Raw genomic sequence first — 13,188 nt, forward strand, 5'->3', positions numbered from 1 at the left:
ATGATAACTATACTAGTATTTCAACAGATTTGAAATAATAGTCACTAAGTTTTAAATTCATGACTATTTAGGCACTGGATATTTTGAGCAGCCAAGTAACTCTATTTTTCAGTCATCATCTTCTAGTAATTAATATCTTCATTTAGTCTATGCCAGTGTCTCTGTTGTGAGAGTAACTAGAAAAAATTATCTGAACTGTTTTTCCTGTCATGTACAGCATCTTTTTTTTTTTCTCTCTCAGGACGCACCGTAACTACAGGGCATGGTGCCTACGGCAGCAGTATGCCTTAAAGTCATTGACTCAAGGTTCGTTACTTGGACATTTGACAGCAAAGACATACTGACACTCGACATGGTCTACTTGGCATTTGACATTGTCTGCACAGCATTTGACACTTGACATGACAAGCAGAAAGTGTTTTATTACAGTTCAAGTATCTCTTCACCTTGATGGCATGGAAACAAAAACAACTAGACCACATGACATTCACTGACACTTGACCTCTGACGTAATTATCCTTGACACTGACATTAGACAAATGGACAAAAGATAATGGATATGGACATGGCTTTATGGACAATGGTACAGGGTAAAGGAAAATTTAAATGCTAATTGATAACTCAAACTGGATATCACAATGGATACGGATACAAGAATAACGGACTGTGATTATGGACAACGATTATGGACGTGCCTCATGGTGTATCGTGCAGTTTCCTTAGTGACAACAAGACAAATGTCAGGCTGCTCTGTTTGGTATTGGTGATACCGATGGTAATTCATTTTCCATAAGGACTTTCTTGTTATTTATCAATGCTGCATATTTTTCTTGCCGTATGTTACAAATAATTTCTCCAAGCTGGGAGGAAATCCATTTGTCTACCGTACTTGTATCGGTTTAAACAATATACAATACAGTAAGTGCTCACATAAAGAAAAAAAGCCTTTCGGGATAAAATTCATTTCTTATAGATACAGTGTACTTTTGTTTGTGAAACAGGATAACCATGGTGGAAAAAAAAATATCATCTGGAAGCTGTTTTCATATTTATAGTATTGGCTGTATTAAACAACGTACACCTAGTCATTACTGTGACTATAAAATGCAAAGCGTATGTTGGAGGATACAGAGCAGCATGGAATGCACGTGCACTTAATAGATACATGTATATCTTTCTGGCGTATTCCTTTTGATATTGTTTTTTGAATTCTATTTTGAATAACTTTTTTCAAGTTTTTAGATATATTCATCATATTTTTTTCACATACAACTGTCTGTGATATTTCCTGCGGTGTTTTCATTTTTTTAAATTTTAGACTTAGACCAAAGATCACGGCGGGTTGATCTCAACAGTTATTGCTGTCTGGGGGCGTGGCCGTACTGTGACGTCATGAGCAGGTCTCAGGCACGTTTACTTGTACTGGTACAATCGTATAGTAAAGTCAGCGTTTTTCTAGCGCTAGAATGTAAACACTAGGTGACAATGTTTCCAAACTCCTTGGGATCTCTTGGAATACTTAATGAAATCAACAGAATCGCGGAGAAGTTGTTGCGTTAAGAATGTTTGGAGGAAAATGAATAACACCTTGCACATGTAGCAATGCCGTGCGTTTTTGGTTGAGTATTTATGTCCCTTTGTATACTCTCTGTGATTCCAAATAAAGCATCTCGATAAGTTTTTGTTTTCATTATTGTTTATAAAGGAACAGAACTGAAAGAAAATCTGAGGTGTGGCGATTGTCTAAAGCATCACCGTTTTTATTTTTCAAGGACATTTTTAACGCTTCCCCTTTTGTACATGTACCATGAGAGTGACAGAACCTTTATGTTAGGAATAGAACGGCAATGTGCAGATATATTACCTGTTTATACTTCAAGAGAAAAAATCAAGGATGCACCTGTTCAATTTCGACACAGGTAAATACTGGCGCTTTAAAAACCATTAACACGTGGCGTTTGTTGATCTAACAGTGAGCTCATGATCAACACGACTGGGACTCACGGCAGAAAAGTTGCACTACTTCAAACATATAGACTACTAGACTTCTTAAACTGTGTGTTCAATGATTTTTCAAAAGCACACGTTGAATAATCCTGCGTGATAAATGTAAGATAACATAGTCTGTTATGGTAGTTGGAAAGTTAGTCCCGAGAGAAATGAGTCAACTGCATTGCAGGTGTTTATACCCGAGAGGTGCCCATTCAATGTTAATACCCCCAAAGGCATCGCGGGTTTCTGATAATATCGGAAGCTTTATTAACAGCAAAAATTCCATGCAATTTCCGAGAGACGCTGAAGCTTGGAATGACATTCAGGAGTAGAAACAGCGTATGCGTGTGTGTGATGTTAGTAAACGTTCACGATTGACTTTTTACAATTACAATGCATTCCGTACGTAGGGTTTTAGCTTACAGATATCTTTTTGAATGTGAGAAGAGCTACTAACCTAGACGCCTGATTTGTTTCACATTGAAATAAATCTGAATCGCTACTCATATTCCCATTTAGTGACAACATAATGGCCGTCTGTAATGTACTTTTCAGATTTTAAAATGATGCCATAGGAAATCTGGTTGCACTGCATATGTCTTTTTCACTGATTGATAAAGTCGTATTTCCACTAAAATTGGACCGACCTAACTCTAACCAAAATAATCTAAACAAAAATCAAATGATACTTGTAAATATGAAAGACACAATTCAGCAAAAAAAAAAATAAATAATAATAATAAATAAATAAATAAATAAATAAATAAATAAAACATAATAAAGGGAAATGTTGCATATAACACAATAGTAAAATTAGATATACGCTTAACTAAAATGAATTTGCACGAGTGGTTTTTCGCCTTCGGTAACGACCTTACATGCCAATTTCTTGTGTAGCATGTTAGGCGGAAAACCGAGGCACGAGTTTTATTGACCATTTCGAATCGTTTGTCCTTCATTGAATTTCACAACCAGGATAAGAGGGGCGATCCAACCGGAGACAAAACCTATGAAATATTACCAATGTCAATGACCTTGACCTCTGATGATTAACAAACTATTGTTTTTTCTTTCATAACCTAATCATGGGTTTAATCATCAACGGATATTTTTAATTAGTTTGTCTGTGTTTTAGGGGGATCCCAAATGTCAAGGGTGTCTCTGTTTCCATGCAGATTTGACTTTTACATTAAATATTTTACCATTTGTCAACTACATATGTCATTTCACATTTAGCCCTTTTGTATGCAGTTCTCAGAAGGAGTTAAAAAGTCATTAAATTTGCATTTCTGTGAAAAAAAATGTTGTTGTATTAAGATGCTTTGATGCTTTTCAAGATATGCCTTGGCATATTGCATATATTCATGATCTTGACCACTGATGACGTTCAAACTATTTTCAAATGAAATGTCATACTTTTTTTCATTATAAATGATGCCTTTTATAAGTTTATAAATTACCGGTACTCAGATATACCCATTGAAATATCGCCCTCTATGCATTGGCGGCCATTGTGGATTTTAGCACTTTTCCATTGGGTGGATTCCAGTGGGAAATTATCTGTGTTGTATTGGCCCATCACTGGCCCGGATTAAGTTGAGAAACTTTTCATCATATTTTCCCCAACTTCAATGGGACAAATTTGCTCATTTACTGGCCTAAAATTATCATTGCAAGCGGACCATTGTTCAAAGTGAAGTGGCAAATGACGGGAATGGCTACCTTATATAGGTTCTAAGAATTAGTGTATATTTTCAATCAGATCTTTATTACTTGGGCACTAAGAAAATAAGTTGATACTGTGATTTGATTTGTAATGATAATCGAATAGTGCCTTACATTGTTGAATTAGAATAACAAATCGCTACAGTAAAACAGAGCATTCCGGTCCTTATAAGTTGTTATTAGATTATTCTTCAGAATGGAAAACATTATTATGAACTGATGTACTTAAGCTGATGATAACTTCAACAAATTAAGAATTAATAGATAAGGTTTCGCTGGTCGACAAACAGGGAGGTGCAAGCGGCACGCTACTTAAGAGTCAAAGTACTGGCAGTGACAGATCCTGGATTTTGTTGGGATTGGGTAGGGAGGGGCAAAGGATTTTTAGAAAGTAGCAAGTATATGGATAAACAGGACAATTTTTAAAATAATTTATAGGCTACTGGTGTTGGAAAACTACTCTACGCTGTTAGATGTCGCTTTTCATACTTTTTTCTGGGGTGGGGGTGGAGGGGGGGGGAGAAAAGGCGGTATCTTAAAGCTATGGGGAACGTGCTCGTTGTGCCTTCCCCTGGTCCCGCCACAGTGTGACACACAATGTGAAGACCCTGGGTTTACGGACATCGTGATGAAGGCAGGCTGGAAAACCAAAACCAAAATGTCATGCCCAGTAAACAGTGGCCATGTGCGCCAAAAGTTGTGTAGACCATGGTACACATTTTAAAAGTACCTTACCCGCCAGGGGTACCCATTGAGATTGTTTTTCCTTTTTTTATTTCATCACTCTGGAGAAGTAAATCTGTTGATGTTGCGCCAATTTTCAGGGACTCGGTATGAGTGGTCTCCTCATTACTCTCTCCAAGCCTTTTTCCAATCTGCCCCGGAAATCCCGGTCTCTTTTTTTCATTCATGTCCCTGTTGACAAACCGGCGAACGTCACGTAGTGGCGACATGCCTCGCAGGGTGCATGCTGTGTGTTTCGCCCAACCCTTCCGCTTGCGTATTTCCATTCAAAAAATCAACATCTTTATTTCGTTATCTGAGAAGAAATCGGCTGAGCCTCATTCAGTCTTGTCCCTAAGAAAGGTTTAATGTGCTTATTTCCTGTTACTGTAATTTCGACTGACGTCTAAAGGATCGATTTACCATTCAATCTTTTTTCCTTTTTTAATAATCCCGATGTCCTTCAATTTTCCAACGTCGAAAGCTATTTTGAATTGTCCGAAGAAAAATACCGGTTGTAAAAGATTTAAACGTCGTGGATATCAATATCTCCACCAGCAGTTTAAAGTAGTTGAAATAGTGGAATTACATCAATGCCATAATCGTTTGACTGATAGAGTTTTACCGGTGCGATCTAAACGACAGCCAAAAATATTCTCAGATTCGAAAGAAGAACTATTTCGAGAAACAACCGTATTTTCATTATGAAACAAAACAAAAAAATAATAAATCAACAAATATGGAGGTGGGGATGGGGTTCAAACAGAGGCTTCAGGAGTCTGCACACGTGCCGTATATGTTCTATCAAAGAAAAAGGATAACACAAGTCAACCGAAAAGTGCCAAAGCACAATCAAATATACTAGAAGTAGTGTCGAATTCATGTCCTCTTTTTGTTCATTTTGAAGCAATTCATCATACACTGATTCCAGATGCCCTCTCACTCCCAAAACCACCGGGCCATCGGAGAACAAAATACTTAACTTTTAATTAATTACAGTTAAAAAGGTTTCATAAAATACATAAATACCACTTAATGTTCAGATATAATTCAATATGTATGATTTAACCATCTTATCTGAAATGCATAATAAGATGATGCAGTTTTTCCTTCTACGACACTTTTTGCAATAGGACGCATGACGTCACCTCAAGGATGAAATTTTGCGGTGAAATGGATTCTAAATTTCTTCAAACATGTAAACATGAAGATTGCAGTTTTATCGAAAAAAAAAGCCTTAATCAAAAAAATACTGTTTACACACATCACATGGTAAGTGAATATTTCAATACCAGCTTGATTAAAAGCACTGGAAGATTGTCAGGAAATGCATTAAAAGTAAATATGACTCACGACCAAATCTTTTAAAACTTATTTCACGTGAGACCAAATTTAAACGCTATCTTCGATGTTTGACATATTTCAAAGATAAAGGCCTAATGGTTAAAAATTATTGTTTGATATTTAAGTTGCATACTTTTTGCAGACGTTTTTTTCGGAAGATGCCACAAACTGAACAAGAAAGAGACACAAACCCCTACAACGGACTGCAATAAACGTCAATTTGCCACTTCAAATTATGTTTATGCTATTTTGTAACGAACCTCTATTTAGTTAATTCAGGGATAGTTATAAATGAGAGAAGCTAATTCTGGCTGAGAGAAAGGTCCAGGATTGCTAAGCAGAAGGTACCAGTAGACATCAGTCCACTGTTGCTGGAGATAAAGATCTGCCATATTGATGAAATCTGCGTAGGCCTAAATTTAACTCTAAAACCATTTATGGGAACTTTTATTTATCAAGCGTTATTTCGTTCAGCTTGAAGATGTGGGTCTTTCGCAGAAGCAAATTTTCTTTGACTGGAAAGAAAAATAATATTATTGTAGTTCAAAAGTAAAAAGAAGCGAGGACCAAAATAGCCAGACCTCGTCCCAAGCGAATTCAAATGTCTTTTTGTGTCTCTGACCACGTTTGCATTGCTAGACTACAAACAGACAAACGGATAGATATGCCTGTAAGTGAGTAAAATCCAGTGCAATAAAGTTTAACTATGGACCAGATAAAGCCTTATAAATATGGTAGATTTGCATCGCGTCTGTACAAAATACACGTATAGTTACATATATATTGTTAATGTACTTGTATCGCATATGTGAATACTACATAACCACTTTTAAATGGTAACAAACCTTTTTACGTGAAAGCAGATCTATGTGCATATCTCACTTCTGAATCGAAACCTTGTCGTTTGTCTTCCAAATAATCTTAATCAAGTTACCCTAGTTCAGACTTGTGTGTAAAACATTTGCGTAGAGAGGGAGAAAACATGGCCTCTTCGCATTAAGCGCTCTCCGAGGTTTCGTTCAAGATTGAATTTCCCCTTAATAAAAATTGAAACGTGAGATTGATCCTCAAATACTTTTAACGTCACCACGAAAATTGGTCATAAGCGATACAAAGTTGAGTTAATAAATGGCAAAACGCATCAAGAGACATTTAAGCCAAATCTCTTAAGTAAGGATCACGTCGTTAAGTTACTTAATAGACGTTTTTTGTTTCAGATGCAACCCAAAAGAAGAGATTTTAACTCGGTTATTTCATGGCTATTAACACCCCCTTGTTGACATTTAGTCATTGACTCTTAATGTTCAAAGCATTCACGAATTCATCAGAGAACAGCTCAGTGTTTTAGTGGTTATTCCATTTCTGATATCAGATTGCCTATGACAATGTGTGCCAAGTTTGCATGTACTTTGCACCACTCTTGCCAACGGTCTGCAAGAGCTGCGGAATGCAACGGAGATTAAGCGGAAGCCAAGATGACATTAAGATAAAACTTGGGGGAAATGATCTGTCCTTTCTAAAGGACTCATAAAAAAGAACAGACGTATGTGAAACACAATGCGGTTTCTGTGAGTAAGCCAAACGGTCGGATCCTGAAATTGTTTTGGCAATTGTTTTGAACAACATGTGTCTAAATAGACCCCAAAAGCCATCTCCGGAAGGAAAAAAATGCGTTCCCTAGCTAGCATTTCAAATCAAGATTCCCTTTCACCTTATTCATTAGGTATAAAATCCCACGACAAAAGTATTTTTCTAACGAAATGTCAAAATCTGGGGAGCTTCTCTGCCTCTGGTTCTGGTATTGTAGTGAGTTATTCCACTGCCTACACAATGGAAGACCAAGTGCAAATCACTAGGTCCACATTCCTTACTCATCTTTTTTATCATTTTTGGTTCATCTATTTTTTGTTTTGTATTCAATTTAGAATGATTATAAGGCAGAATGTGACTCGTTCATTATTTGGTGACCAAAAGGAATCAACACATGTCAGATTGCAATTGATCGGGCAGAAAAGAAATTTGCCAATTTGTGACCTCGGACTCTTGTCTAATTTTCAACATGATTTTTGTTGCCTGACTTGTCAGCAATGGTTTTTGAGTAATAGGATGGATGCCTGTGATCTTAAATGTCCCATGTTTTCGTTATTTACCACTTATTTACTCCCGCCACTTGTATGAGTTTGGCGGCCAATCGTCTCAACACAAATGGAAATGACAGACAATACTTCAGAAATCATGTCCCATTCAACGATAAAATACGCTTGTCTAATAGTGAATTGTTTGGTGGCTAGCAGCTTCTAGTCATCGATGACTATACTTTCAAAAATTCAACAGAAAACCGACACACGTTTTGATAGGTCATGATAAGTTTTGAGAGCCGTGCGTCCCAAATTTAAAACAAAAATCCTTAAAAGAGAAAGGGAAAAGTCACCATAAGACCAAGATTTCTTAATCGTTATTTATGGGACATTTTAGGAGACATTTGTTTCTTCAAAAGAAAGAAGTGTGATTCCCAATTACATATGTACCTCTAGAGCATCTGAAATAGGCACAATCTGAAATATCATTTGATCAGTGGTTCAGATACAAATGGGCGTAATGAAGTGTAGGGGTGGGGTGAGGTGAGGTGGGGGGGGGGGTCAGGAATTCACTGTACATTAGTGTCGTCAAGTACGCATAATTATGTTATGACTGTAGTGCTTACTATGATGCAGGCGTACACTCATCAATCTTGTCCCGTGTTAAAAAATAAACACCTGCGAGCAAAGTAAGCCCGAATGAAAAAAAAAAACACAATTTCACCTTGACGTAGTTACTCGGAATCCACATGTAGGCGGACAGATGAATATAAATGTAATATAAAGCACTCATTTTAACATATACTGGGGTTAAATACGAGGTTAAAAGAGGTGAGAAAAACAACCACTATGGGTGCATTCCCAGAGATTTAGAACGATCCAGAGATTTAGATTTAGATCGACCTAACTCCCTGGGGGTTCACGCTAAATTGCAGTCAGCCGAGCGCGCACCATAGTTAATTACCCCCTTTCAGCTTTTAGTTTGCGGGACAGACGCTTAAGCCGGCTAAGCTGACAGTAATCTAGTGAGACCCCCCACAGGGATAGATCGATCTAAAATCTATGGGAATGGGGTCTATGACTGGGTTCCCATATCTAGATATATCTAAAAGGATCGATCCATCTCCGAGGGGTTTCTCGCTAAATGGCTTTCAGCTTAAGCGGCTTAGATGTCTGGCACGCCTACTGAAGCTGCTACACGATAATTAATTACCCCTTAGCAGCTTCAGTAAGCGCGACAGCCATCTAAGCCGCTTAAGTTGATCGCAATTTAGCCAAAATCCCCTCGGAGATAAATCGATCCACAGTTAGTACGATAGGGTCTGGGGATGGTCCCTATGTGCCTCCTGACACTTGATCTCTGTTACATCATATCTGAGAGTTCACTTGGTCGTGTAGATGTCAAAGTCGAGTATAATTGTTTTAGACAGGTTGCATATTAAGCGACTTAAAGCTTCCAAGAAGTAAATTAAGACACTGATTGACAAATAAGTAAACCCGGTGTGTATTATAATCACCACCGGGGCAGTCGTGGAATTTAAATCCTGCGAGTTTCAGGAAAAACGCCCTCTAAGTAAAACACAATCATCGGTTTCATTATGAGTACACACTTCACGGAAACCTTTATACGCATATATTCATATCGTGTCATGAAACAAACAGGAAATCCCAGAAACCCCCATCGTTTAGTTAAAGAGAAATCGTTTAAATAATGCGACATGATGACGTACAAGTATAAGGTCAAAAAAGCTTAACTATCCTTTGGCTTAAGGGCTAAAATTGTAAAAGAGCGCAAAATCACTCGGTTTTTATTACTACCAAACTATCCAACGTTTCCCAGTTGCTATCTATTCAAGTACGTATCATATGACCATCGTTATCGGTGAATGGAAGAGCTGTGTCTAATCGGCAGCAAGAATTACGCATAGAAGGCCAGACCCAGTAGTGCGGCGGTTTACACAAAATGTCACTTATTTTTGATCGATGCACACATTAATCTGAGGTCAATTGTCCTGTTAATCACTTACAAGAAAGACCTCGAGAACCGAAATCCTCCAAAAAGTAGTTATAATACGGGAAATAACTGCGAGGCTCCAGGAAACGAGAGTGAGCAACAATACCAGTGGCTTTGTACACACCTCCGCTGCAAGTCAACGCACCCCGTTTACACTATTTCAACTGGTACTACTTTGATGCGATCCAGGACCCCGTGACTGGAAAGCATCGCGCATTGCGACCGAGCGCAAACGTCTCGATTCCCCATATAATACACTGTAGCCTCTATGTGATATCGCTATTCGCATACCCGATGCTTTCGATTTACGGGGCCCAGGTGTGCAACGATTTGTGTTAGGACAGAGAATAAATGCAACATTTTGCCCCTTACAAAAATCCTATTTCAGTCAAAATATTTTACAGCGAAATTTTTCTTGGCCGAATTGGATAAGTATTTACGAGCATGGAGACGTCCCGGTTAAACCGAGTGAAAATGAAAGCGGCAGCATACATTCTATTAACAAGAATCCCATCTTGGCTCCGAAAACGTTGCTTCTATACCCACTCACAAATCAATGGCAGTCCGGCACTTAAATAACGGAGGTAGAGAAATGTCTTTTAACTTTGACAGTTAGACGATGCAATAAATCAAAAATAAATTCCCATAGCCTCAAATTCAATTAGGGCAGCATCGAACTGGTTGTTAAAACCATGGGTGCATTCTGTCAACGGAGCGTGTTACGGAAAGGCCTGTCACTTTATTCCAACTGATGGAAATTACCCGATCTCACTTGTTCGACTTATCAGATGGTGGGAAAGATTGCATGAGTTGCTGAGTTGCTTAGTTCTCCGCATTATTCCCCCAAGGGGCGATTCGGGGCTGTACAAGAAAATACGCTTAATCAAAGTGTCAATTTTCTCCACGCTTGAAACTCTGATCAGCATGACCTCACCGGGACAACGAACGCCACTCACGCTATTAATGGTGTCGGTTTTGAGTTTTGAGGCGCAGCGTTTGTCTTACTGTGAAATATATATTTCTGTACAATGTAGGCAGATTGTGAGCGCATGTGGTACGCTTTAAGTTAATTTAGCGAAGACTTTTACAGAAAGAACAATTTTTTATTAGATACTTGGCATCCTGTTTGGTTAACAGTTAAGTTATTAGTATGGATATGATATTATGTTGTTAACATGAAGCAGTTGATAAAAATGCAAAAAAAATAATCAAACATATAAATCAGTTTCTTCCAGAATAAAAATATATCATCACATAAAAAATGACACCAAAAATGAAAAGAAACGTAATGATTGTAAAACTGAAAACCGTATCTTGTAAAACATACAGCATTGGTTAAAAAGGTTGTCCCACCCCTAGTTTCATGTTTCATGATTAGTGGTTCAGAAAATACAAACTAGCGGCGAAGATATCCGCGCCGCCCACAGGAGATAACTACAGTACGCGGTGGACACACACGCTATTAGATACGTGACCTATAACGATCACACTCTAATGCTAAATGTGTGTAAAATTGGTGACATTTGGTGGCGTCTTTTCAATGTAATGGACGTTTCTTTACCTCTGTAGAAATCACAGTGAAACGTCGGATTTGAGGGGGTACATATAATAAATGTGAATAAATGGTATTAAATATTGATATCTTCACCGCTAGTTTGTGTTTTCTGTTCCACTAATCATGTTAGTTATGGTATCTGGAATGAAAATTACTATTTGTAACAATTTTCACCTGTGATGTGATAATTTATTTATAAATAAAATCACATGATACTGGGGGTGGGATAACCTTTTTGACCAATGTTGTATTGTTCCATTTCCCCATTGAATAAGTTTCTACTGTAGCTATATAGCTATGATTTCAATTCGATGCGGACATGGCCCAATGAGGACATGGCGTGACGAATGTCAACATTTAAAAAAAACGGGATTTGTGGAACTGCTAATAATCTGGCAGAAGGATAGCGTGTTCTTCATTAGCGGACTGAAAAGGGTTAGAAACAGCACAATTACCTGCTGATTACCTTAATACTTTGGGGTGTATTCTTCAATAATTACTCGATAAACATAACTTGTTCTTGTTTGCGGTTTCCTCGTATTTCTTTTTTGTCCTGGTATTACTGAACGTATAATTAGTGATGGTCATGTATCTTTCAGGACAAAAACGTCAGATAAGTTTTGTGTACTTTTTAGCCAATACAATGCAGTAGCGAAAGATGAAAAACTAGAAAAACACTCCGAGAGCGCAGACCTCCGCTAAGGCAGCAATTTTTAATTATTATTGATTGATTATTGATCCGGGTCACCAACAAAAACTAATCATCTTTTCCTTGGCCCACTTCTGACAGTTCCTGAAAATTTCATCAAAATCGGTCCATAACTTTTTGAGTTAGGTTGACGACAGACAGACAAACAGGGGTGAAACCATAACCTCCTTGGCGGAGGTGATTATATGAACATTGAACGTTATCAAAGAACACTATAGTTCTTTTTCATGCAGTTTAGAAACAAACAGAAATATCTTTCGCCTCGATTAACGTCACGTTGAATTAATCCGGAAGGTCCACGTGCGTAACTTCTCAAAAGCCTCGCGAGATAAGGGGTCATTGCATATTAAAGCGTTCCGCTGGATCTTGTCCTTTTTCGACGAGCGTTTTGCATAGCACAATCTACAATAATTAGGCAAATTTTGAGACTTTTAAATCTTGCTTTGTGGTTAATTATCTTGAAATACAGCCTAGAAAGGTTCGCACGGTTATATACAGCCGTAGGTCGTTATCCCAAAGGACATGGTAATTACATTACATCAAATCTAGTGATAGTATGCGAACCAATTCTCATAAACAACAGATGCGCCTCACATTCATCTTCACTAAACAAGGACGTTCAAACTCCTCACTGGACAAAATTCCTTGCGAGTGCATTTTGAAAATTAGCAATACAGCAATGCTTTTTTTTTTGCATGCATTCATAATGTGCAAAACTCTATTATTAAAATGGCAAATACAGTTAATTGTACTCCGTCAACTTTGGTAAAGTAATTTGTGAGCGACGCATCAATTTTCAGATTTTGAGGCATATTTTCTGGAATATTCCAAGATATAGCCCTACCCTATATGTGTCCTATTCTAAACCGTTGAGAAAATTACGACCTATTAAACCGCTTATTAACTGTCACAAGTGAAAATCAGCAGTACCTATCTCCATCACGACAGGGATTCAAAGACTAGAAACTTAAAACTTAAAATCTACGAACATAAGTAGATTATGGCGACGCATGTGAATGGTACCGTACGGCTGTATCTCACACACAAA

At 37.8% G+C, this 13,188-nt stretch overlaps 1 protein-coding gene across 4 annotated transcripts in view; it reads left to right on the forward strand.

Annotated features, from left to right (window-relative positions):
- LOC106179341 (uncharacterized) overlaps positions 1-1,677 on the forward strand; it is a 38,834-nt gene extending 37,157 nt beyond the window's left edge. For all 4 annotated transcript variants that reach the window (XM_087011311.1, XM_087011315.1, XM_087011313.1 and 1 more), the window contains one exon: positions 242-1,677. In XM_087011311.1, coding sequence (XP_086867437.1) covers positions 242-291 — 50 coding nt within the window. In that variant the 3' untranslated portion in view covers positions 292-1,677. The remainder of the gene's footprint in view (positions 1-241) is intronic.
- Positions 1,678-13,188: the final 11,511 nt, after the last annotated feature.

Source organism: Lingula anatina, chromosome 4 (assembly GCF_051362555.1).
Source record: "Lingula anatina isolate TDL-2025a chromosome 4, LinAna3.0, whole genome shotgun sequence".
NCBI lineage: Eukaryota > Metazoa > Brachiopoda > Lingulata > Lingulida > Lingulidae > Lingula > Lingula anatina.